The sequence below is a fragment of the Bos indicus x Bos taurus genome, chromosome 19 (genome assembly GCF_003369695.1).
Source record: "Bos indicus x Bos taurus breed Angus x Brahman F1 hybrid chromosome 19, Bos_hybrid_MaternalHap_v2.0, whole genome shotgun sequence".
Lineage (NCBI taxonomy): Eukaryota > Metazoa > Chordata > Mammalia > Artiodactyla > Bovidae > Bos > Bos indicus x Bos taurus.
The window spans coordinates 41,702,726-41,729,569 of record NC_040094.1 but is presented as its reverse complement, the minus strand read 5'-3'; the positions used below and the strand labels follow the sequence as shown (position 1 = coordinate 41,729,569).

The following is a 26,844-nucleotide window of genomic DNA, read 5'->3' as shown; positions in this document are numbered from 1 at the left end:
CTATCTGGTTTGGGCGGGCTAGCGGAAGGTTCAAACCGGAGTGGAAGCTCTCTCCTAACCGACGTGCGTCTGTGGAGAAGAGGCTTGCTCAGTGATTGTCTCGAGGGTCCCACCGGTTTAGTCACTTGCAGGGTTCTCGAGCCTCTTCACGACCGTCACCATGGAGGTGTCGCCACTACAGGTACAGCTCGCGGGAGGGGCGCGTCGCGGAGCCTCAGCGCGTCCCGGCATCTCTGCGGCTGCCCGTGAGAGAGGCGTCTGGGTCGTAGTCCGGCCGCCGAGGGCTGGGCGTGGGTTTTCCGCGTCTACTCGGGTCCCCTGGGCTCGGCGTGATCGCGAAGAGACTGAAACCTTTTTCTGGTGCAAGTAGTGAAGTATTGTCGGCTGTACTGGCTTCTAGGGTGCGGCGTTGTGTTTCAGTTTCTAGAGATTCATTTGGTCCCGGTGTAGGTCGATGGCATCGTGGTCCGCATGTAGCTTTACGCGGCACTGAGAGATGCTTTCCTCTCCTACCTGGGGCTGAAAATGGGATTGGACGACCCTGACCTTGGACAGTGCAGAGCAAGGAACACGGTTCCCACTATGGAGCCGGCAGGTCCGAGATGCTCAAAATACGTCCCTCCTGTGTTTAAAACGTTAACGTGTCCAAAGGATGGAATCCTTATCCTCCCGTACTGCTACTGTAGAATCTGTTAAGTGCCTGAGACCTGGTAGGCACTCAGTAGATACGTGTGGAGTATCTGAAAGAAGGGGGTGTGTGCTGTTGATGGCATCTTAACGCATGAAAGTATTTCCATGTCAGATACACATGGCAAAATAATACGTCTGTTTAAACTGACACTTGGGGGAACCTGCTGCAGTTAACTTATATTGCCATGTTTGTACAAAACTATGCCAGCTCCATTGATACCTACCAAAAGGCTGTGCGATTTGTTTTGGTGTGTGTAAGCAGACCACTACGATAGGTATTTTGTTTCTGGTTTCTGATAAACCTATGATTCAAAATCCCTTTTCTTTAATTTTTTAAAAAATTGCTAGCCTGTAAATGAAAATATGCAAGTCAGCAAAACAAAGAAAAATGAAGATGCTAAGAAAAGATTGTCTATTGAAAGAATCTATCAAAAGAAAACACAACTGGAACATATCCTGCTCCGCCCAGACACCTACATTGGCTCTGTGGAATCAGTGACCCAGGTAAAATCAGGCTAATTAAGTGTAGTTAAGATGAATACTTTTCCAGGTTAATTTTCTATATTTCATGTACTTTGTCTTCTGGAACTGGCCTAAGCTATCATCTACATTGTCATACTAATTCAGAAGACTTTACAGTAACCATGATAATAAAACAAAGTAGATATATAAAGTAACCGTATTTCTTTTTCTTATTTCCAGCAAATGTGGGTTTATGATGAAGATATTGGCATTAACTATAGGGAAGTCACTTATGTTCCTGGTTTGTACAAAATCTTTGATGAGATTCTAGGTAAGTATATTCTTAATACAAAGATCTACTGGTCAGATGTGAGAAGTATTATTCATAGCAAAAAACAGTTGGCAAAGGTTAGACAGTCTGCTGGAATCTAGGAAGTTGAGTTCTTAGAAACAGTCCTATGAATAAAAATTGCTAAATGAATACCTCATCAATGTTACTCCTGCACTGCTTGAGACTTTTTTCTTTTTATATCTTAGAGGTAAAGAGTGTTTTCTAAAATACTTTAAGTTTTTACAAATGTGTATTTTCTTTCAGTCAATGCTGCAGACAACAAACAAAGGGACCCAAAAATGTCTTGTATTAGAATCACAATTGACCCGTAAGTCTCCTGCTTAGTCTTTTGTTTTTTTTGTAGCACCCTGTTGCTGTTAATTGCATTTACTTGATTTATAGTAAAGTTGAGCTTTTTTTTAATGGGATTTTGCAAAAGTGCAGAAAGGTAGAGTGCTAAAATGAACAATCTAGATGGCTACCATCTAGATCCAACAGTTGTCAACACTGCCATATTGTGTACCATCTATATTTTTTAATCATTTCAAAATAAATTATAGACATTATAACACTTTATCTCTAAATATTTCAATAAACATCTCCAATAAGTTCTCTAAGTATTCCAGAGTCTATAGCTATAACTTTTTCTCATGATGCTATTCAAACAGTAAACCAGCAGATGGTGATAAAGAATAATTTGATCTAACATTTCTGCTTATAAATGTCCTTTTGTGGGTAGTCAGGGTGTAGCTTCCCTTTGTTATTATCCTATTCAGTTATAACATAAACTATACTTTAGATTCTTTTTGGGAAATGTGTTAATGATGTGCTTGAGTGCTCCTAAGGACTTGATGCCATAGTCTTTTAAAAAATATTAAGCTAGTTTTAAACTACGTGTGAGAGAGGGCAATGGCACCCCACTCCAGTACTCTTGCCTGGAAAATCCATGGATGGAGGAGCCTGGTAGGCTGCAGTCCATGGCGTCGCTAGGAGTCGGACACAACTGAGCGACTTCACCTTCACTTTTCTCAACTGAGCGACTTCACCTTCACTTTTCTCTTCCATGCATTGGAGAAGGAAATGGCAACCCACTCCAGTGTTCTTGCCTGGAGAATCCCAGGGATGGCGGAGCCTGGTGGGCTGCCGTCTATGGGGTCACACAGAGTTGGACACGACTGAAGCGACTTAGCAGTAGCAGCAGCAAGCTACATGTAATAAGAACCATAGTGTGTGTCGTTAGAACTAAAATATAAGTCCGAATAAATTTTGAATATTTTATTGGTGAGCAGGGACGTTTACAATTGATAATGCGCTTTCATATTTGTTTTGCCAGTGTGCTTTGTCAGGTGGGAAAGCTAAGGGAGCTGGGACAGTGCAGATGATCCTCTTAAAAGCGGTATAATAATATTGTTTCCAAATTTTGTCCTTTTCTTTCCATTGGGCATAAGTCATTTCCCTTTGTTTATCCTAACATTTTAAAGCTTCATATTTTTTCAGTATTATCAGTGTCTGCCCAGGTGTTGGAAAAGGATTGATTTTTTTTTTCCCTTTTGGCTCCTATTTCATGAGTGTTAGGAACTAAGTGTGCTGAATTTCAGAAGGTATATATATAAAGAGTCATAAAGAAATTGAGACGTGTGTTTTAGAGACAATGGAATTTAAATATGAAAAGAATTAAGCACTAGCTTAACATCTGTTTTACAAAAAAAGAATTCAATCTTCTTTTCTTAGGGAAAACAATTTAATTAGTATATGGAATAATGGAAAAGGTATTCCTGTTGTCGAACACAAAGTTGAGAAGATGTATGTCCCAGCTCTTATCTTTGGACAGCTCCTAACTTCTAGCAACTATGATGATGAAGAAAAGAAAGTAACAGGTAGAGTATTGAGGAAAATAAAAAACATATTTGTTGCTGAAAAAATACATCTTTTCAAAGATTGTGGCCTAAAGGTTAAAAATATGGGAGTAAATCTCTATAATTAAATAGCATTGCCAGTGATTAAGAAATAAAGCTGTAAATGAGATAAGAACAATTAAATCACATTTTATATTTATTTGCCCAGGTGGTCGAAATGGCTATGGAGCCAAACTGTGTAACATATTCAGTACCAAATTTACTGTGGAAACAGCAAGTAGAGAATACAAGAAAATGTTCAAACAGGTAAGTAAATGAGTATCTTGTGCCTTGATTATAAATTATGCTATAGCAATAATAATTATAAAATAGTGGCATTAATGGTTTAACATAATTTATAATCTATTAAATCATGGGAGAGGGAAAGTGAAGTTGCTCAGCCGTGTCTGACTCTTTGTGACACCACAGACTGTAGTCTACCACGCTTCTCCATCCATGGTATTTTCCAGGCAAGAGTACTGAAGTGGGTTGCCATTTCCTTCTCGAGGGGATCTTCCCCACCCAGGGATCAAACCCGGGCCTCCTGCATTGCAGGCAGACGCTTTACCCTCTACCCTGAGCCACTAGGGAAGCTCATAGAAAGTTACTCATAAACGTATATTAGGGGAGTTGGGGGGTGGGAGTTGGTTTGGTTGAGTGTGTGTTTTTCTTTTTTTAGGACTTGTAAATTTGTGTTATTTAATTCTAGTTTGTGAGATAACTTGAGTTTTTTTCTCTCTATTCTTTATTTCCATAGACATGGATGGATAACATGGGGAAAGCTGGTGAGATGGAACTCAAGCCCTTTAGTGGAGAAGATTATACATGTATTACCTTCCACCCTGATTTGTCCAAGTTTAAAATGCAAAGCCTAGACAAAGATATTGTTGCACTGATGGTTAGAAGAGCATATGATATTGCTGGATCCACTAAAGATGTCAAAGTCTATCTCAATGGAAATAGGCTTCCAGTAAGTATTTTACTGAATGTAGGCAATGAGGTACTTTGTGTGACCATCATCAAAAGCAAAGTTGATTTTTTTTTCCTCCCATTTGTTTTTCTTAGCACTTCTCAGATATGTTCTGTAAAGAAAACATAATGCCACATTTAAAAAAAGTCAGTTAACTTATTTTAAGTTCACTGAAGTCTTTCTCAAAGAATCTTCTAACTAAATCCTTTTGTGTCCTTTAATGACCATCCTCTTATACATATCAGTGAACACCGTTTCATTAGTTTTGAAAAATCTTTATAACCTACTTTTTCATTTACTTAAAAAAAATTAATACTATTATTTTTTAGGTGAAAGGATTCCGTAGCTATGTAGATCTGTATCTGAAGGATAAGGTAGATGAAACTGGCAATCCATTGAAAGTTATCCATGAACAAGTAAACCACAGGTGGGAAGTATGTTTAACAATGAGTGAAAAAGGCTTTCAGCAAATTAGCTTTGTCAACAGCATTGCTACTTCCAAGGTAATTTTATTTTTGAATTATCAATCATGATTATATTTACATATTTCATATAAGTATTCTTGTTTTAAATATATAAAATGAACTTGAATATTTGGCTACCTTGGCATCAAGGGAACTAAATTAGCTTTTAAAATGTTTGATTATTATTACAATTTTGAGGGTAATGGATTTACAGTTTGGTATTTTTCCTCATTAGGGTGGCCGACATGTTGATTATGTAGCTGATCAGATTGTGACTAAACTTGTTGATGTTGTGAAGAAAAAGAACAAGGGTGGTGTTGCAGTAAAAGCACATCAGGTATAATACTTTAACACTGTTCTTTCTTGAAAGTCAAGGAAGAAGCAAAAGTCTATAAATAAAGCATGAGTAAATTTTTAGTAATTTACTGTCAATTTTTACTGCAGGTAAAAAATCACATGTGGATTTTTGTGAATGCCTTAATTGAAAACCCAACCTTCGACTCCCAGACAAAAGAGAACATGACTTTACAAGTCAAGAGCTTTGGATCAACATGCCAGCTGAGTGAAAAATTCATCAAAGCTGTGAGTACTTGGAAGGAAATAAACGATAGAAGCATCTTCCTTTATTTTCCATTGCCCTTCTCAACTCTGCAGAAACCAAAATTCCTCCCACATGTCTTCTCTCCCTGAAAAGGAAATTAAAAAAACAACCCTTACCGCTTACCAACTCTTACCAAGCCCTTAATTATCATCTATATGACATCTCTGTTTATTTGGCCATTACATGTCACCAGTTCAGATCACTTCTGAATTTACCTCATCTAACTAGTTACCAAGCACTGAATGCCTTAAGTTGCTCTCAGCGGACACATCCAAAACTGAATCAGTTCTCTCCATACTCACTAATCGCCATTCATGGAACTTCCCCACCCTCAAAAAACAAAACTATGTCCTGTTTTAGTCAAAGGCTCCAACCAACTGTTAGGTTGCATAAACCTGAATTCCTTAATTCAGCCTACAAGACCCTGCCGTTTCCAACCTTATCTCAGTACCACTTTTCCCACATTACCTAAGTCTCACTCCTACTGGCTTTAAATTACTCAAAAACAGAGTACTCTTTCCCTCTTTAGAGCTTTTTCACATTTCGGGCAGAGGGATTACCTTGCCTGAAACGCTTTTCACTTGGCTGACTACTTTTAGGTCTTAACTGTCATTTCTTTAGGAAAACCTTTACTTTATATTCATTTCCCTAAAAATTTGTTCCCATAAGACAGTGGCCATATATTATTATACATGATATGCTTTCCACTTATCTCTTCATACTGTAATCGCTCATTTTATTTCTGTCTTCCTTGTTGTACCAAACTCCTTTAGGACAAGGACTACAGCTAATTTGTTTTAACCACTAGATCTCCACATGGAGCTCATGCCTGGCACCATATAAGTATGTAGTCAGTAAATATTGAATGAAAACCCAAAGGAACCAGCTGCCTCAATAGTGATAATCTGAGACAGGAAAATGTGCCACATCCTGCCCATTTTTGTGGGAATTCATTTGTATTCCATATTTCTGACAGAACTCTTTTTCCCTAACATGAATCTTCTCATTTTCAGGCGATTGGCTGTGGTATTGTAGAAAGTATACTAAATTGGGTGAAATTTAAGGCCCAAATCCAGTTAAACAAGAAGTGTTCTGCTGTAAAACATAACAGAATCAAAGGAATTCCCAAACTTGATGATGCCAATGATGCAGGTACATATTTAATGTTTCCAAAGTTTAAATCTTATACTTATTTGATTTGACTCATTGACAGCATACTGTGGGTATTTTTCCCTTGACACTTAATATTCAACAGAATATTTGTACTTTGTTAAAAATCAGCCAGTTCCCTGTTACTGAACACTTGGGTCATTTATGTTTTTAACTGTTAAAAATAGTTTTGAAATGATTATTTTGGTGTATAAAACAAGAATGTTTATACAGTAGTCTTCTCAACCTTCCTAAGTCCCTGGCTATCTCTGAAAAATAAAATGACAGACATTAACAGGAAAAAAACAAGTGTATTTATTTAATATAGTTTCATGTGACCTGAAAATTTGTAAGGAAGTGAAAACCCAAAAAAATGGTTAAACTTAAGTGATTTTATGCTAGCTTTGATGAAGAATGCAAAGTTCTGGAAAGATATGATAGGACAGTGATTATTAGCTGATTATAGTAAACCTGGGGAAACTTAGCATGGCCTTTTCATTCAGATTCTTCTTGGTGACCTTTAATCTTAGATTAAAATGTTCTTTTCTTCCGGGTTTAAGGCGAGCACCTCCTTCATGAGGATCTTATGACCTGCTTCAGGAGAGAAGTTTAGGGGAGAGATCAGAGAGATATTCTTGCTTCTACTAAAGTTTTCTTTTCTCAAAACTCCCTGAGCTTAATAAGATAATGTGCCAAGGTGCCATATTTTAGAGGCATGTCCTAAACCTCATTACCCACAAAATATGTTAAATGTAATATGATCAAGCAAATGTTTGGCAACAGTATAATCATCATGAAAGATTAGTCTAGGAAACTAAGACTTTATTAACTTACAAACTTTAGTTAAACTATAAGTCCAATTACTTAACTCTATTTCACTCTCAAGCCAACTTGTTATGAATTGTAAGTTATTTGTGTTTTATCACATGTCTGAATTAGTATATTTGAGGTTGGACTAAATATGCTAATATTTATTTATTTTAGGAGGCCGAAACTCTACTGAGTGTACACTTATCCTGACAGAGGGAGACTCAGCTAAAACTTTGGCTGTTTCAGGCCTTGGTGTGGTTGGGAGAGACAAGTATGGGGTTTTCCCTCTTAGAGGAAAAATCCTCAATGTTCGAGAAGCTTCTCATAAACAGGTAGAGTATATAAAAACTATCTTCAGAATCTAAGCTTATATTTCACCCCCTTATTGGGAGGATATAAGATATATATAAGATTTTAAAATATATCTTAGTTTGTCGTTATTTTAGAAAATTGTGTATAATGTAGCATATCTTAACAGATCTTTCTGACTTAGTAAAGTATAGGCTGCTGCTAATAACTCAAAAATACTGGAATTCCAAAAAATCCAAGCAACGTATACTGTTATAATTCTTTGTTCCTTTAAAGTTTGTAAATAAAATCTTACCTTTTTGTCTATATGTCCGTTTCAGATAATGGAAAATGCTGAAATTAACAATATAATTAAGATTGTGGGTCTTCAGTACAAGAAAAACTATGAAGATGAAGATTCACTGAAGACTCTACGTTATGGAAAGATAATGATTATGACAGATCAGGTCAGAATTAAACATGTCTTATTGTTGCATTGCTTTTCTGCCATGAAAGGATATTATTTATCTTTAGTCCACATCTAATAAGATATGTTTCTATTTTATGCATATTATATAATACAGGTTAAGTGAGTCTAAATTTGAATAGCTTTTTTTTTCTTTAATCCCCACAGAAAAACTTTTGAGAAATTGCCAGTATGTCAGTCACAATTTTTTTTAGTTTCTAAGCAAATCTTTTGTGTTTTGGCTTTCCAAATACTTCTAGGACCAAGACGGTTCCCATATCAAAGGCTTGCTGATTAATTTTATCCATCACAACTGGCCCTCTCTTCTGCGACATCGTTTTCTGGAGGAATTTATCACTCCCATTGTAAAGGTATACCGATTTCTAAGGTACCATAATGGATATTTGAAGGCTCTACTCCTCAACCCTGGATACACATATAACCTCAGTGATGTGTGATGGTATGCAGGGAACCCAGCAGTGTGGAAAGCCATAGCAATGTGTTTTTTTTACCTCAGGTGTCTAAAAACAAACAAGAAATGGCATTCTATAGCCTTCCTGAGTTTGAAGAATGGAAGAGTTCTACACCAAATCATAAAAAATGGAAAGTCAAATATTACAAAGGTTTGTACTGAAACTCACATAGAACTCATTTTGTTATATACCATTGTACAGGTTTATATGGAGTAACTTGGTGTTCTTGCTTTTGTAGGTTTGGGTACCAGCACATCAAAGGAAGCTAAAGAATACTTTGCAGATATGAAAAGACATCGTATTCAATTTAAATATTCCGGTCCCGAAGATGATGCTGCAATCAGCCTGGTGAGTTTGAGTGTATTTCACAAATACATTCTGGTTTTAGAGGGGCTTCCCAGGTGGAGCAGTAGTAAAAAAAAAATTGCCTGCCAATGCAGGAGATGCAAGAAACATGGGTTCCATCCCTGGGTCGGGAAGATCCCCTAGAGAAAGAAATGGCAGCCCACTCCAGTATAGTTGACTGGAAAATCCCATGGACAAGGGAGCCTGGTGGGCTACAGTCCATTGGGTTGCAGAGTCAGACACAACTGAGCACATACACACACTGGTTTTAGAAATCAGTGTTTTAACTAGTCAACTGAAACATTTAATTTTTCATGTAATAAAATGTTCTATAAAATAGATGATTTTCAGTACACATATTCCAAAGAAAGGAATCAGGTATTTTAGAAACTGAGTTATTATGGTTTGTTAGTTTTTTCTAGAAAAAATATTTTGGTATCTGTTAGTGCCAGTAACATCTTTTTTACCTTCTAATTTGTAGGCCTTTAGCAAAAAGCAGACAGATGATCGAAAGGAATGGTTAACTCATTTCATGGAAGATAGAAGACAACGAAAGTTACTTGGCCTTCCTGATGTAAGAAAATTTTAAATATATCCCACAAAATGTACTATTTACTGACCTTTTAGAATTGATAGTATAGCAAATTAAGGCTACTAAATAAATGTTTCAGTAAAAAAGTTAATAGATAACTACTTATAAATATCCTTATTTAATGATTGCTGCATAGATGTATTAGACCTGAAAGAAACTACAAAGTCAATAAACTTTTTTCCTAATTGTACAGCAAATAAATTTGCTTTGTCTTTAAAACATAAAATACTTTATAATTCTTTGTTTTTGAAAGACTTTAAGAATTAGCATAGAAATGATAATGCTTTGTTTTATTTTTGCATTAAGCATTGTTAAGACCAGTGATGTTTTTTATCTTAAACTAGATCATTTAATACTCTCTTTGGTTCCTCAGGATTATTTGTATGGGCAAGCTACCACATATCTGACATACAATGACTTCATAAACAAGGAACTTATCCTGTTTTCAAATTCTGATAATGAAAGGTCTATCCCATCTATGGTGGATGGTGAGTTCTATTTTTACCATAAGATGGAAATCAATGCCTAGAAATGATTAAATTAATGATATTAATATTTGCACGTCTTTCATTTTGAAGGTTTGAAACCAGGTCAGAGAAAGGTTTTGTTTACATGTTTCAAACGGAATGACAAGCGAGAGGTGAAGGTTGCCCAGTTAGCTGGGTCAGTAGCTGAGATGTCCTCTTATCATCATGGTGAGGTAAACACATTATCTATAATGTTTCTGGAAAGCATTATAGCAGAAATACCTGCAAAGTCATTCTCCAAACAGTTGGTGAAAGTATAAGCTGGTACATCCATAGTAGAGAATAATTTGGTGAAATATATCAAACTATAAAATTGTTTATTTTGTAACTTAATCTGATTATAAAAATAATGTGCCTATAATGGGCTTCCCTGATGGCTCAGGCTAAGGAATATGTCTGCAATGCAGGAGACCCACATTTGATCCCTGGTTTGGGAAGATCCCCTGGAGAAGGGAATGTCTAAAACAAGGCTACTATAATCAAAAGATATGCAAGGATCTACATTCAAAGATATTAATATTTAGTAATGTTTGCTATAACTTTGTTATGCCAAAATTTAGACATGGAAAGTGTCCATCAAATGGAAAATTATTATAAATTATGACATCTGTACATGGAATCTGTGATATAAGTGATAGGTGGGGCTTCCCTGGTGGCTTAGAGGTAAAGAATCTGCCTGCCAATGCCGGAGACACGTGTTCGGTCCTTGGGTCAGGAATATCCCCTGGAGAAGGAAACGGTATTCTTCAACCCACTCCAGTATTCTTGCCTGGGAAATCCCGTGGACAGAGGAGGAGCCTGGCAGGCTAGAGTCCATGGGGTCACAAAAGAGTCAGACATGACTTAGCAACAACAACATATCTATAGGTACTAACACTGAAGAACATAGTGAGGGAAAAGAAAAGAAGACCAGAATAATAATATACTCCAAACTGTTATCTTTGGTTATCCCTGGGAATGGGAAAGGGCAGTTTTCTAATTTTTCATATATGTCTGAATTGATTGCCTTTATACAAACATACATCTGTTCGTTTTTTATTTTGAAATTGGTTTTTTGCATTTATTATATAAAACATTTTTAAAGAATAAGATTTCCTGTAAGTTTCTAGAGTTTTAAAGAGATGATTGTCTTGCTTGTTGCTTCAAATCAAAATATAGTAGGTACTTTGTAGATGTTCACCTAGTAAATATTTGTTTAATGCTTACCGTGTACAGAGTATACAAAATTAAATCATATATATTCTCTACCTTTAACATATAATCACAGTTAAGCCAGAGGGCTACCACACATGTGCACATACACTCACACAACTATAGAGTGAAACGTGCTAGAATAGAAAGGAGTAGTGTTTAACACAGAGGAGGAAATACTTCATTCTGCAGAGGGTAAATGGAGGAGCTGTGCCTTCAGGGTTAAGACTTGATAGAAATTGCTGGAAGGCAAGCAATTTCTGAACTAGGGGCCAGAAGTCTTAGGTTTACGTACTACGTCTGCCATGTATTTATCTTGGAAAAGCCAGTAAACATCTACACTTCATAAAACCTTACAGGATTATAGTGAAATATAGTCATAACAATAGACATGTTATTATTGAGGCTATGGATGAGACTAATGAATCTTTTTTCCCCCAGATGTCACTAATGATGACCATTATCAATTTGGCTCAGAACTTTGTGGGCAGCAATAATCTGAACCTTTTGCAGCCCATTGGTCAGTTTGGTACCAGGTTGCATGGTGGCAAGGACTCTGCTAGTCCTCGATACATCTTCACAATGCTCAGGTGGGTATGCTTCCGATTTTTAGTAAATTGTCATTTCCAATTTTGAAGTCTTGTGAGTTAGTTGACCAAAAACAGAAAAATTCAGTTAATCAGAAAATGGATTTTTGATGCAAATGTTTGCATTCTTAATTGTTTTAAACTAGCTCATTAAAGTTTAGTCTACTCTTTGCAATGAGTAGAAAATCAAAATTCTATTTCAGTTTGATAGCTTAGCCTTTATATCCCTTAAAATGTTGTTTCCTTGCCAAACTATAAATGTTTTACTCTTGTTTCTTTTTATTTTCTTCTCTTTTCTTCCATCTAGAGCTGTGGTTATCAACCAGGGTAGATTTCACCCTTGAGGGGACATATGCCAATGTCTGGAGAATTTTTGATTGTCATGACTAGGGGAGCCATGCTATTGGCATCTAGTGAGGCCAGGGGTATTGCTGAACGCTCTGTAATGCACAGGACAGCACTTGCACAGCATAGAACTATCTGACCCAGTAGTGCCAAGATTAAGAAACTCCGATATAGAGTTTAAGCCAGAGTCAAGATAAGAACTTAATTCTTCTTAAATACCAAAGTGGAACTACTGCTTCCTTTACAAGTCTGTGGAAAGTACATTATGATTGGTCAATTTTCAACTGTCATCTTATTCATTCTTTCAACAGCATAGGGCATAATTAATAATTCCATCCCTGAACCTCTTTTTTTCTCTATTTGTCCTCCAGGACACTAGGCTGTTGGTTCTCCTCCTTATTAGTCTTCTTCACTGGGTCCTTCTCATCTTCCCAACCTCCAAATTATGGCCTGCCCTGGGGCTTCTTCATCTGATCTCTTTCTACTAACTATACTGCCTTCCCATCCAGGGATGATATCTCATGCATCCAGTCTCAGCTCCAGCCCTGGCCTCTAAATTTCATGTCCCTCTCAGCTTTTACTACTTGGATGTCTAATAAATATCTCAAACATAAGTTCAAAACTACACTCTTAGTCCCTGTCTCAGTAAATGAAATACCATCCTCCTAATTCTCAGGCTAAAAATTTGGAGTTACCTTTGACTTGTTTTCTCTACACTTGCATCCAGTTCATCAACAAGTCCTGGGGACTCTGAACTGGAAAAATACTTAGTCACCCCATTCAATATATAGACTAGTATAGTCTACCACCCTTCTTTCTGTTGGCAGTAGATTAACTTTTTTAATAGGTTACTCGAGTTCAAAACCTTCCAACTTTTTAAAAAATATTTATTTATTTGGCTGTATCGGGTCTTAGTTGTCACGTGCAGAATCCTTGTTGCAGCACATGAGCTTCTCTTTAGTTGTGGTGCATGGACTCTAGAGTGTACGGGCTCATTAGCTGCCTCACAGCATATGGGATCTTAGTTCCCCGACCAGGGATCAAACCCATGTCCCCTGCATTGGAAGGTGGATTCTTAGCCACTGGAATAACTTCTTCATTCAGAAAAAAATTAGAGCTTTATTTTAGCAAGCCAGACCCTATATGATCTGTGCTCCCCCTCCCCATGTCTTGATTCCATCTCATACTATCTCTTCTTCAAACACACCTGGCCTCTTTGCCTATAATCAAAGAGGCCAAGCACACTCCCTCAGTGCCTCTGACTTACTGGTACCTCTGTTTGCTGTATGTACACTTTCTCTCAGTTTCTTCTGTGTTCAAATATTATCCTATCAGAAAGGGCTTAGCATTCCTTAGCAACCCCTCAACCAATTTTAGGTACTTTATCTATTTAATATTTACCATACCACCTGACAAAATGTACATTCATTGGCTGTACTACTAGAGTATCTACCTGTACTGAGCTCCTTAAAGACTGAGACTTAATATCTGCAGTGCTTGACATATATGTAGAAAATACTCTAAATAATATTGGTAAATGAATATTAACAGGTAAAGCCAAGGTAGTTTTTATGTATATATCTGAAATAACACATGTTCTTTCCATGAAAGTTGTGTCAAAGCCAATATTTTTCTAAAACAACATTCTTTGTTTTTTCTTTAGCCCTTTGGCTCGGTTGTTATTTCCAGCAAAAGATGACCATACATTAAAGTTTTTATATGATGACAACCAGCGTGTTGAGCCTGAATGGTATATTCCTATTATACCCATGGTGTTGATAAATGGCGCTGAAGGAATTGGTACTGGGTGGTCCTGCAAAATCCCCAACTTTGATGTTCGTGAAGTTGTGAATAACATCAGACGTTTGATGGATGGAGAAGAACCTTTGCCAATGGTAACTATTCTGTGGACTAAGAACCTTAGTTTTCCTCTGGTTTCAATTCAGCAGATGATGTAGTTAAAGAGCATAAAAATTTATTTATTGCTTAATGTTAGATTTACTGTTTAATGCTGTTGGGATTTGTTTTAGTATCACATTTCGAAAACATTCTTTTTTTAAATACCAATTTAGCTTCCAAGTTACAAGAACTTCAAGGGTACTGTTGAGGAGCTGGCTCCAAATCAATATGTGATTAGTGGTGAAGTGGCTATTCTTAATTCTACAACCATTGAAATCTCAGAGCTTCCCATCAGAACGTGGACCCAGGTAAGTAAGGATTTCTTTTTTGATTTCTGTGATGGGGAAACATTTTTTATACTAACGTATGTTGAATACACAGGAGCCTAAGTTTTAGAAACTTACAAAAGGATTCTTTCTTTTAGACGTATAAGGAACAGGTTCTTGAGCCCATGTTGAATGGCACTGAGAAGACACCGCCTCTCATAACAGATTATAGGGAATACCACACAGACACCACTGTGAAGTTTGTTGTGAAGATGACTGAAGAAAAGCTGGCGGAGGCAGAGAGAGCTGGACTACACAAAGTCTTCAAACTCCAAACTAGTCTCACATGCAACTCTATGGTATGTCCTGTTTTATGATAAACGTGTTTCCATGTATATTACAGGTTAATATCAATTTTTAAAGGATGTCTTAGGCTACTTTTACATTTTCAAAGAATGAAGTCATTCCTCTAAAACCATTAAAGTTTAGCCAATTTATCTACTGTTGACTCTAATCTTGTTTTTTCTTTTCTAGGTCCTCTTTGACCATGTAGGCTGTTTAAAGAAATACGACACAGTTTTGGATATTCTAAGAGACTTCTTTGAACTAAGGCTTAAATATTATGGATTAAGAAAAGAATGGCTTCTAGGAATGCTTGGTGCTGAATCTGCTAAACTGAATAATCAGGCTCGCTTTATCTTAGAGAAAATAGATGGCAAAATAATCATTGGTATGTTTCTGGACCGATAACTACCTGTACTAAAATTACAATCTTGCCTCACTTCTTTAAACAGTTTTGGTAAGAGGAATGATAGGGAGGGAGGACAAAATCCATTTATTTCTGCTGGTTCCATGTGTGTCTTTCATATATCTAAATAAGCATTTATGGTTTAAAAGAGATAGCTTTTCCTAGACTGAGCATCTTGAGAAATCAGAAATTAGTTAACATTCCCTGGTGGCTCAGACGGTAAAGTGCCCACAATGCGGGAGACCCGGGTTCAATTCCCGGGTCGGGAAGATCTCCTGGAGAAGGAAATGGCAACCCACTCCAGTACTCTTGCCTAGAAAACTCCATGGATGGAGGGTCCTGGTGGGCTACGGATGGAGGGTCCTGGTGGGCTACAGTCCATGGGGTCACAAAGAGTCTGACAGAACTGAGCGACTTCACTTTCACTTTAGACAGAAGAGAATGGAGAGCTAGAAGAGGTCCCTGTGTAAACTGATTGATAACAGCAGAGAGAAGTCTGATAGAAAAACCAAAAAGGAAGGAGGATTTTAAATGGATTATATTATAAGTAAATTGTATACCCAAGACTGAAAGTCCTGTCTAAGGGAATTTTAAGACATTCCAGAAGCAACAAAATCAAAGTTTAAGTATTAACCAGGAATAAAACAGTTTTGACTAAAGTTAGAAGCCTCAGCTCTGGCCAGGATTAACTAAAAAAGCCAGGTAACTATGGGTTGTAGTAGCAAGTACCAAAACATGACAACACAAGTTACATAGTGATCACAGGATAATTTTCTAATGGTACACAAAAATGTTTAGTTTAATAGTTACATATTCATGGGTCTTTTAAAATACTATAACAGTGCATCTCAGTCCCCTAATTTTACAGATACTACCGCTTAAGACAAAGCTAAATAAATAATATTGGGTATGACTCAAAAAGTAAAGATTATATTTAGTTGACTAGAATTTAGGAAATACTAGAGACTGTCCAGGCTTCTTGAAGAGTTAATATAGAAGGCCTAAAGGTGTGACTTATGTCAAGTTAATTGGCACTTAGAACCTCACTATATCACAGCTAGTAACATTCAGTATCCCTCAAAGTCTAATAAATTGACTATAGTAGACACTGAGAAGGGGGTACTATAGAAAAAAGGGAACAAATGCATTGTAAGGGGCCATAATCAAGAGAAATCAATGTTTGGATGGTGGCACTAAGAACTTACCTGCTCAAGTGTTGAAATGAAAAGAACAGAGTATAATTGAGGTTGATATTTATCAGAAATAAAGGTTTTGATTGTCTTCTGTTATGATTAGATCACAACCTCATATATGATTTGACTGCCCCCTTGTGGTAATTTATATTTATCAGTGGTTTAGGGAGAAGACTTGGTGTCCACCAGGATGTACAAATTTATGCAAAAAGACCTTATAAGTTCCAGTTTTAATCTTTTGACTTAATATGGTAAAAACTTTATCCTTTCCTAAAATATTGCTCAAAACTACTGTCTCTGTGTTCACATTTGTTTAAATAGAAAATAAGCCTAAGAAAGAGTTAATTAAAGTTCTGATTCAGAGAGGATATGATTCGGATCCTGTGAAGGCTTGGAAAGAAGCCCAGCAAAAGGTAATTTCTTGGTTAGCATTTTCTATGTTATTAGAGATTGTGTACAATCTAATGTCTATATTTCACATTTCCTATTAAAGATACATTTTAATTTCTTGTTTAGGTTCCGGATGAAGAAGAAAATGAAGAAAGTGACAGTGAAAAGGAAACTGAAAAGAGTGACCCTGCAACAGATTCTGGACCTACCTTCAACTACCTTCTTGACATGCCTCTTTGGTATCTAACCAAGGAAAAGAAAGATGAACTGTGCAAACTAAGAAATGAAAAAGTGAGTTGTTGCTGGATAGTACATGTTGCTTGGTTGTAGTCTAATGGTGAAAGAAAATTGTGGGGTTTGGGAAAATGCTGTTTATGCACATAAATTAACTCTTAATTTTCTGACTGTCTTATGAAGGAGCAAGAGCTAGAAACATTGAAGAGAAAGAGTCCATCAGATTTGTGGAAAGAAGACTTGGCTGCTTTTGTTGAAGAGCTGGAGGTGTGTAGTTTATAATGCCCATGTTAGAATTTGTATTAATGAAATAAGCTATTCTAGCAATATACCTCGTCAGGAAATTTCACAGTTGACAATAGAAAGAATATAGGGGGCATAAGTAAATGGTACCAGGAAACACACTACCTAGAAGTTTTCACAGGAAGAAGGGAAAGGACAAAAGTTGATTTTTGACCTATTGGGAGTGAGAATTTAAATGTAGAAGAACACCAACCCAGCCCCCCAAGTAAACCTGAAAGGACAAAGACAGTTTCCTTCAGGGCTGGCTAATCAGTAGTTTAAGAAGATCCTTTGTTTCCAAATCAGTAATACTGTTTTGCAACATTATCTTTAACATAAGAAAAAGTATCTTAATTCCATAAATTAAGCTAAAATCTTTAATGTGAAGATTTATGTTATTGCACTTCAGTTTGGATGTCTAGCTTGTAATTGGTGATTGGATACATTACTGGAATCACATCCTTTCTGTTTATTTGAGTTTATAAACGTATACATTTATGTGTATGTATATGTATTTTATCCTTAATTCTGATTCCCCATTTTATCCTCAAAGGTTAAGTTGTAGAATCAAACGTAGAACTCAGTCTTTTATCTCCACTTTTCAAAGTGTGCCTTAATGTTTGAACAGCTTATCACAAATTTACCTTTGAGATGTAACAAACTGAAATCAGTTTAATCATTGCCTTTTATTCTGTCCCTAGGGATAAAGTGACATCTATGCTGTAATGTCCTTGTTAACTTATAGACTTGCTTTCTTTTTTTTTTGATGTGACCCCATTGTATATATATATTTTTTAATTGAAGGATAATTGCTTTACAGAATTTTGTTGTTTTCCGTCAAACCTCAACATGAATCAGCCATAGGTATACATATATCCCCTCTGTTTTGAACTTCCCTTCCATCTTCCTCCCCATAGCCTTGCTTTCTTATATCCACCTTTTCTAGGTTGTTGAAGCAAAGGAGAAACAAGATGAACAAATAGGACTTCCTGGGAAAGGTGGGAAAGCAAAGGGGAAAAAAACACAAATGGTAGAAATTTTGCCTTCTCCAAGTGGAAAAAGAGTCATCCCCCGAGTGACTGAAGAAATGAAAGCAGAGGCAGAAAAGAAAATTAAAAAGAAAATTAAGGTAATACTCTTGAAAGCTTATACATAAAACACTTTAAGCATTTTTCCACTTAGAACTGAACTAATCATAGAACTTCTAATCTCGTAGTTTGGAGTTTATCAACTCATCATAACTTCCCTTTCTTACGAGCCTGATTTATTTTCAATGTTTAAGTATCTTTGAAAAAGTCATACCCATACCATTATTCAGAGCTCTTAGCCAAAATAGAAAGAAAAAAAAAATCACTCTTTGACCAAATATATATTTGTATATTTGACCCTATATTATTCTGAATAATAAGTTGGCAGAATTTGCCCATTTTTGTTGTGCGGTCTTTTAGAGTGAAAATACTGAAGGAAGCCCTCAAGAGGATGGAATGGAAATGGAAAGCCAAAAACTGAGACTGGAAAAGAAACAGAAAAGAGAGCCAGGTATTGAAACATCTTAAGAAAAATGATGTAGAGTTGAGATTAAATTCTGTTTGTTACCTAGTATGTTCCACATAGATATTCAGAAGTTCTTCTTGAGGTCCATGAAGGACTATATCTGAAATTCCCTATCTTTTTCCTTGGTATTTGATTTTTGTAATGAAATACTTTATTGGGCTCTGAAGAAAATGCTCAGTTTGTTAAGTTTCACTTTCTAGCTGGTTATAAGGTTTTAATATATATAACATCAGTTCAGTCGCTCAGTCGTGTCCGACTCTTTGCGACCCCATGAATTGCAGCACACCAGGCCTCCCTGTCCATCACCAACTTCCGGAGTTCACTCAGACTCACGTCCATCGAGTCAGTGATGCCATCCAGCCATCTCATCCTCTGTTGTCCCCTTCTCCTCCTGCCCCCAATCCCTCCCAGCATCTGAGTCTTTTCCAATGAGTCAACTCTTCGCATGAGGTGGCCAAAGTACTGGAGTTTCAGCTTTAGCATCAGTCCTTCCAGTGAATACCCAGGACTGATATCCTTTAGAATGGACTGGTTGGATCTCCTTGCAGTCCAAGGGACTCTCAAGAGTCTTCTCCAACACCACAGTTCAAAAGCATCAATTCTTCCACTCTCAGCTTTCTTCACAATCCAACTCTCACATCCATACATGACCACTGGAAAAATCATAGCCTTGACTAGACAGGCCTTTGTTGGCAAAGTAATGTCTCTGCTTTTTAATATGCTGTCTAGGTTGGTCATAACTTTCCTTGTCCAAGGAGTAAGCGTCTTTTAATTTCATGGCTGCAGTCACCATCTGCAGTGATTTTGGAGCCCAAAAAAATAAAGTCTGACATTGTTTCCACTGTTTCCCCATCTATTTGCCATGAAGTGATGGGACCAGATGCCATGATCTTCATTTTCTGAATGTTGAGCTTTAAGCCAACTTTTTCACTCTTCTCTTTCACTTTCATCAAGAGGCTTTTGAGTTCCTCTTCACTTTCTGCCATAAGGGTGGTGTCATCTGCATATCTGAGGTTATTGAGATTTCTCCTGGCAATCTTGATTCCAGCTTGTGCTTCTTCCAGCTCAGCATTTCTCATGATGTACTCTGCATAGAAGTTAAATAAGCAGGGTGACAATATACAGCCTTGACGTACTCCTTTTCCTATTTGGAACCATATTCATATATAAAGTTTCTTGAAGACAGTCACCACATCTTAGTCATGTTGTTTTATCCCCAGAGTTCAGCACTGTACCTGGGATATACTTAACACTCACTCAGTAAATTAAATAGAAATAACAACTCTAACCATTTGTTTATGCCTTTACTGAATATCTACTTATTTTTAACATCTTCATTGAGCTGTTTTAACATACTCACATGCAAGATTCACTCATTTAAAGTGTACCATTTGGTGATTTTAGTATACTCAGTTTTAGAACAGTTTCTTGCCCTGCAAAGAACACTGTACCCATTAATGGTCACTCTCCATTTTCTCCCAACTCCCCCTCCCCCCAGGCAACCACCAATCTACTTTCTGTGTCTAGATTTGTCTATTCTGGACATTTTATATGAATGGAATCATGTAATATTTTCCTTTGTGGCTGACTTCTTCACTTAACATAATGTTTTCAAGGGTCAGCCATGTAGTAACATGTATCAATACTTCATTCTGTTTTGTTGCCAAATAGTTTTTCGTTGTATGAATATACCACATTATATTTATTTGGTCATCAGCTGATATTTGGATTGTTTCCACTTTCTTTGGAGAAGTGTCTGTTCAGATCCTTTGCCCATTTTTTACATTGGGTTATTTGTCTTTTTATTGTTGAGTTAGTTGGAAGAGTTCTTTATATTCTAGATGCCAGATCTTTATCAGATATATGATTCTCAAATATTTTCTGCCAGCCTGTGAAATATCTTTTCATTTTCTTGATGGTGTCCTTTGAAGCACAATTTTTAATTTTGATGAAGTCTAATTTATCTTTTTCTAATGTTGCTCATATTTTTGGTGTCATATCTAATCTTTTGCCTAAGGAATTCCCTGGCAGTCCAGTGATTAGGACTCCATGCTTTCACTGCTGAGGGCCCAAGTTTGATCCCTAGTTGGGGAACTAAGATCCTGCGAGCCCTGTGGTGTAGCCAAAAAAAGAAGAAAAGATTTATCCCTATTTTCCTCTAAGAGTTTTTAGTTTTAGCTTTTACATTTAGGTAATTTTGAAGTAAGTAAGTTGCATATGGTATAAGCAAGGGGTCCAACTTCATTCTTTTGCATGTGGATATCCAGATGACCCAGCATCATATATTGAAAAAACTTTCCCTATTGAATTGTTTTCACTTTTGCCAAAAATCTAAAGTTTATTTATGGATTCTCAACTCTATTCCATTGATTGATGTATATATCTATCCTTGAGTACCTACTTTTGATAGGTAATGTGTGCTCAGTTCTGTGGGGAGTACAAAGATGAATAAAACAAATAGAAACATTTTTTGTTGTTGTTCAGTTGACTGGTCACATCCGAGTCTTTGAGACTCCCTGGACTACAGCACTGCAGGCTTCCCTGTCCTTCACTGTCTCCCAGAGTTTGCTCAAACTCATGTCCAGATGCCATCCAACCATGTCTGTTGTCCCCTAAAGATCTTAGTGTTGAAAAAGAAGTAGTAAGAAAATGGGAGGGGGGCTCAAGAGGGAAGGGATATATATATAGTTACGGCTGATTCACATTGTTGTATGGCAGAAACCAACAACGTTGCACAGCAGTTATCCTCCAAAAAAGTAATAAAAGTATGCCGTATGTACTACGCTGTTTAAACTAGCTAGCAATCAGTACTTTGGCCACTTGATGCTAGTGGCCAACTCATTAGAAAAGACCGTGATGCTGGGAAAGATTGAAGGCAAAAGGAGAAGGGGGTGGCAGAGGATGAGATGGTTAGATAGCATCACCAATTCAATGAACATGAATTTGAGCAAACTCCAGGAGATAGTGAAGGATGGGGAAGCCTGGCTGCAGTTCATGAGGTCACCAAGAGTGGGTCACAAATTAGCAACTGAACAACACAAAGCAATCAATTAGCATATAAAGCCAATGAATCAAATAAGTATTATATAATGTGCATGGGACAATGAGAAGGCCCCCTTCGCAGAGTGGGAGGGTTTATTTTGAAAAATAGTAGCAAATAGTTATATCAAATTGTGGAGAGTTAGGAAACCAGGTTGTTGGGGAGGGTGGATATGTTGGATTCAACTAGGTATATGAAGAAAGAACTAAGTAGACCAGTAGGGAGACTGTTCTTCTTATCTTTGGGCCTAAATGAGGGAAATAAATAGCAAAGGGTGGGTATGAGAGACAGTTGGGGTTAAGAATTAACAAGACTTAGTGACTTTAAACCTCCTCAACTCAGCCATTAAATGCCCCTTAAGGTTTGGGCCAAGCCATTCTTCCCTTTGCATTGTCTCCCTTGCCTTGACTTGTATAACTTACTGATCTTCCAGCTGTTCTTATGCCTTTCCCATCTCCACACTGTAGCCTACAAAACTCTTTAAAAATGCAAATCTGGTCATGTAAGTTCCCTTTTTAAAACAAAATTCTTAACAAGACCAGCCATTCTCCTCCTGACTTCTGTTTTCCAGCCATAATGGATTTCTTTCAGCTTCCTAAACGCACTGTATTTTCTCACAGAACTTTGTACGTGTTATATCCTGAACTAGAATGTTTGTCATCCATTTCCCTTCAGCTAGTTAACTCTTGTTTAAACTTCAGATCTCAGCTCAAACACCTCTTTCTTGCAAAAGCCTCATATTTATATATATATACATGCATCCATGGAAAATCCCATGAGAGGAGCCTGGTAGGCTGCAGTCCATGGGGTCGTGCAGGGTCGGACACGACTGAGTGACTTCACTTTCACTTTTCACTTTCATGCATTGGAGAAGGAAATGGCAACCCACTCCAGTGTTCCTGCCTGGAGAATCCTGGGGATGGCGGAGCTTAATGGGCTGCCGTCTCTGGGGTCGCACAGAGTCGGACATGACTGAAGCGACTTAGCAGCAGCAGCAGCACACACATACTATTGATGCATGCCCTATGTAAACACATATACTGTGGGATTACTACTACTATGGGATTAGATGACCAAGCTATAAGCTCCTTAGCAAGGGGGACTATGTCTGTCTCCGTTCACCATTGTATTCCCAGTACTAGCACAGAGTTAAGTATTAGGTTGGCCAAAAAGTTCATTCAGTTAGTGACTGCTTTGTTGAATAAAGTCCTTGGTAAATAGGAAAAATATATCTTTTATTTTTACACTTTAAGCCAAATGAAGTTTTTGGGCAACCTAATATTTGAAGGATAGATGGATGATAGATGGAGAAAAGTGAGTCAGAGAATATGTAAAGATGGTTAATTCCTATCTCCTTTCCAGTTACCAAGACAAAGAAACAAACTACATTGCCATTTAAACCAATCAAGAAAGCAAAGAAAAGAAACCCCTGGTCCGATTCAGAATCAGATATGAGCAGTAACGAAAGTAATTTTGATGTCCCTCCACGAGAAAAAGAGTCACGGAGAGCAGCAGGTAAGGAAAAGTGAAGAACATGCTGCATATTCTGAAAAATTCAAACGACCTGTGTATTTCAAGATACATAATCCCAGAAATTGTTATCTTAGAGCAGTAATTAAATTTTTGAGAAATTAAGACATCTTTTCAAAGATTAAACTGAAGCTTATATCTTCAGGACATATTGTATTAATATGTGGATTAAATATTTCTCCTGTTGTCCTCTTTGATTCTTTGCATATGTATATTTTTAACAGCAAAAACCAAATTCACAATGGATTTGGATTCAGATGAAGATTTTTCAGATTTTGATGAAGACACTCAAGATGATTTTGTCCCATCAAATGCTAGTCCACCTAAGATCCAAACTTCCCCAAAGTAAGTATCCTCTCTAATAGGGATTTTAGCATGATTGTTTTTAATAGTTGATGATATATTCTTTGTTGTTTGACACATTTAGAACTGGTCGTCAGGATGTTTTGTTTTATTTTATTCTAGACATAGTAACAAAGAACTGAAGCCACTGAAGAGTGCCTCATCAGGTATGTATTTAAGTAAAAATTGTGAGATGTCTGCTTTACTGGACACTCAGGTCCACCTGGCTTCTAACCCAGACTATATTATCCAAGTCCTGTCTTTGAAAATAAATGTGGGTTCTTGTTAGTATTACATTGATATTGGTCATTAGATTTAGTTTTGCACATGAATAAGTTCTCCATTTAATATATTAAAAGTAACCATGTGCTTGCCAGGTACTGTGCTAGAGATACAAAAAATAACTTTGCTGATGAAGAACCCAGAAATTAGAACAAAGTTATAAAAGTGTGTTTGAAATATTCCAGAAAAGTCACAAACATGGTGTTTGAATAGGAATTCAGAGCAGGGACAAAGCACGGATTTTTGTGTATTGCTTATATGTACTACTTTCCTTTCCATTTGAAGTAACAGAGCTTGATGCTGATGATGCTGAGGATAATGCACCACCTCCTCCAAGCTCTCCTGCTGCAGATTTCCCAGCTGTAACTGAAACCATAAACCCTGTTCCTAAAAAGAATGTGACAGCAAAGAAGACAGCAGCAAAAAGTGAGCCTCAGTCTTTGAATTGGGTAATATTGGGATTAACTAACTGGCTTCTACAAGTCAACTTCAAATTTTTATTCTCCAAATTTACTATAGGTATTAAAATAAAGACCTTGTCTAAATGAAAACAAATCCTTAGATCTTTATAATCAAAATTGCTAGTCAGAAGATTTTTAAAAAGTGTTTCTCAAAATGCCAGGTGTTATCCTAACTAGTCATACCTATGACAGGGATGGGACTTAGAAACAGTTACAAACACTTAACATGAAGCCTATAACTACAAAAAAAATCAGATACTTAAGAATATTTCAATTCTCTTATGCATTTTCGTCTCGATTGTTGTCTTTTCCTATGTTAAATATAAGCGGAAAGCAAGTTGCTAAAGAAAGTTCACTGTGGAAACAGTTCAGCTAAGAGTGACCATGATGAATGCCTGTCTTACAGGTCAGTCTTCCACCTCCACTACAGGCACCAAAAAAAGGGCTGCACCAAAAAAAAACAAAAAGGATCCAGACTTGGATTCTGATGTCTCTAAAAAGCCTAATGCCCCCAAAACCAAGACTCGCCGAAAAAGGAAGGCGTCCTCCTCTGATGATTCCGACTCTAATTTTGAGAAACTGATCTCCAAAGCAGTCACGAGCAAGGTACTTGTTCTAGTCGGTCCTTTCACTGTAGGTTTTTTTTTCCCCACTGAAAAAAGTTACTGTGAAACACGTAATCAAGCTTTGCTGCTAATAATTTGGCTCATTTTTAAGAAAATAAATGTAAATCCATTACCCTTGTACTCTATGTAGTTTAGCTGTAAAACAGCTAAATGTCACTAATCAGTCAATGAGAGGTTTGCCTTTGGTCTGTTTCTTACTACTTGTTAGAAGGTGGAAAATTCCTTGAGTTGTAGTCTGTTGGTATATTTTTTGCATTGAAATTCTACTGTCCGGTTGATACTGGAAATTATTTGCGCTGTTCTTTTTTAGAAACCCAAGGAGGAAAGTGATGATTTCCATCTGGACTTGGACTCAGCTGTGGGTTCTCGGGCAAAATCTGTAAGAACAAAGAAACCTATAAAGTACCTTGAAGAATCAGATGAAGATGATTTCTTTTAAAATGTGAGGTGACTATTTTAAGTAATGATCTTAAAGTTAGGTAAATGTCTCAATTTCCTCCCCTCTGAATTTAGTTTGGGGAAGGCAGTTTTAGTTCAGGACCATTAAAGTGAAGTATGTAGAGCCCAAGTGTCCTTTATCTCTCTGTAATACTGTATAATACTGTGACCATCTCGTGGACAGTGTTTTGTTTTCTTCTCTGCTTTGTATATGTATTTAGTCTGTTTTCTTGTCTTTTAAAGTATGATTTTAGGTTCTCCTGGCCTCTCGGGATAGTTGTGTGGTAACTTTAGCATAATGTAGTTTGACAGTTCATTAAGCTAAAATTGGAGCCCTTTGACATAAAAGTTTCTACTCTGCCTACTTTCAGTAAATATGAGATAGAGCATGATTAGTTCTCTGTTTTATCTTAGTTTTATAAGTAATTTTCCATCAGATAGAACTCTATGTAGTTCCAGTTCCAAATACTCACTCAGCCTTTTATATGCTGAATTTTTAAGCAGTGAAAAATTGTTCATATTCTTCATATCCTTTTGAATAACAGCAGAAACCGTCAATAAAATGAAGAAAATTAGATCCTAAGTTGTGATTATCTCAACACTTGACTTGTCCTCTCAGATTGCAAAGGAGTCAGGAACAATATTCTCAAAGAATATTGATACTATACTCAGCAGTGAGCTTTTATATCCATTTTGGGAAATCTCCATAATTTTCCATTTATAAACTTTTCAAGACCTTCCTGCATTCATTACATGTGTGTGACTTGAGTGATGTTAATGTTTTTGTAAATATTTACTATGTTTTTCTATTTAGCTTAATTCCAACTATTTTGTACTTTAATAAAATGTTGTAAACATTGCAACCCTTGATTGTTGCCCTTATTTCACCCTGCACTACACTCTTTTCCTTAGTCTGAAATATATCCTCTTCACTTTTCACTATAAAATAGCTTTGAGAACTATTCTCATCATTTTCTGATGTCCCTCATATAACTCCTGGCCACAGTGATAGTTCTAAGAGAAAGGCACCATGACTAACAGCCAAGCAGATTTTTCCCTGAGCTTTTAAACATGGGTGCTAAATTCATCTCTTCCACACTCAAAAGCTGTTGACCCTCCATCAATAAATAGCTTTAAATATAAATTTCGACTCCCTACTTTAATATTTTGATAATCCAGTCAACTGCTTGATGATGTCAGTAAATTATATTGGGGCAATTGGCTAATCATTTATGGGGGGAAAAATGTTAGAAAGGCCCAACCCCTTCTCATCTTACAGGAAAGTTAAACTCAGACCTTTTCCCCCCTCCCCCACCCCCATGGCACACATTATGCAGGATCCCAGTTCCCTAACCAGGGATCAAACCCGTGCT

General features: G+C 36.9%; 1 protein-coding gene across 2 annotated transcripts; it reads left to right on the top strand.

Moving 5' to 3' along the window:
• On the top strand, positions 1 to 26,334 carry TOP2A (DNA topoisomerase II alpha). 2 transcript variants are annotated; one of them, XM_027517587.1, is made up of 35 exons: positions 1 to 181; positions 1,039 to 1,194; positions 1,393 to 1,483; positions 1,748 to 1,811; positions 3,215 to 3,360; positions 3,548 to 3,645; positions 4,136 to 4,348; positions 4,678 to 4,851; positions 5,048 to 5,149; positions 5,257 to 5,394; positions 6,427 to 6,565; positions 7,547 to 7,704; positions 8,002 to 8,127; positions 8,387 to 8,497; positions 8,644 to 8,749; positions 8,838 to 8,947; positions 9,426 to 9,518; positions 9,910 to 10,024; positions 10,115 to 10,236; positions 11,696 to 11,844; positions 13,850 to 14,081; positions 14,259 to 14,393; positions 14,510 to 14,710; positions 14,886 to 15,081; positions 16,614 to 16,705; positions 16,809 to 16,973; positions 17,100 to 17,183; positions 18,145 to 18,327; positions 18,647 to 18,737; positions 23,155 to 23,307; positions 23,547 to 23,667; positions 23,788 to 23,831; positions 24,232 to 24,372; positions 24,838 to 25,013; positions 25,344 to 26,334. In XM_027517587.1, the coding sequence occupies exons 1-35, from the start codon at positions 161 to 163 to the stop codon at positions 25,470 to 25,472; spliced, it is 4,575 nt and encodes a 1,524-aa protein (XP_027373388.1). In that variant the 5' UTR covers positions 1 to 160; the 3' UTR covers positions 25,473 to 26,334. The 2 variants fall into 2 exon arrangements, with proteins under 2 accessions (XP_027373388.1, XP_027373387.1); XM_027517586.1 differs by having other exon boundaries at positions 24,814 to 25,013.
• Positions 26,335 to 26,844: the final 510 nt, after the last annotated feature.

Coding starts and splice junctions, on each gene's coding strand:
- TOP2A (XM_027517586.1), top strand. CDS start 161: ATGGAGGTGTCGCCACTACAG. Junction 1,484..1,747: donor AATCTTTGATGAGATTCTAG/GTAAGTATATTC, acceptor ATTTTCTTTCAG/TCAATGCTGCAGACAACAAA. Junction 8,498..8,643: donor TTATCACTCCCATTGTAAAG/GTATACCGATTT, acceptor TTTTTACCTCAG/GTGTCTAAAAACAAACAAGA.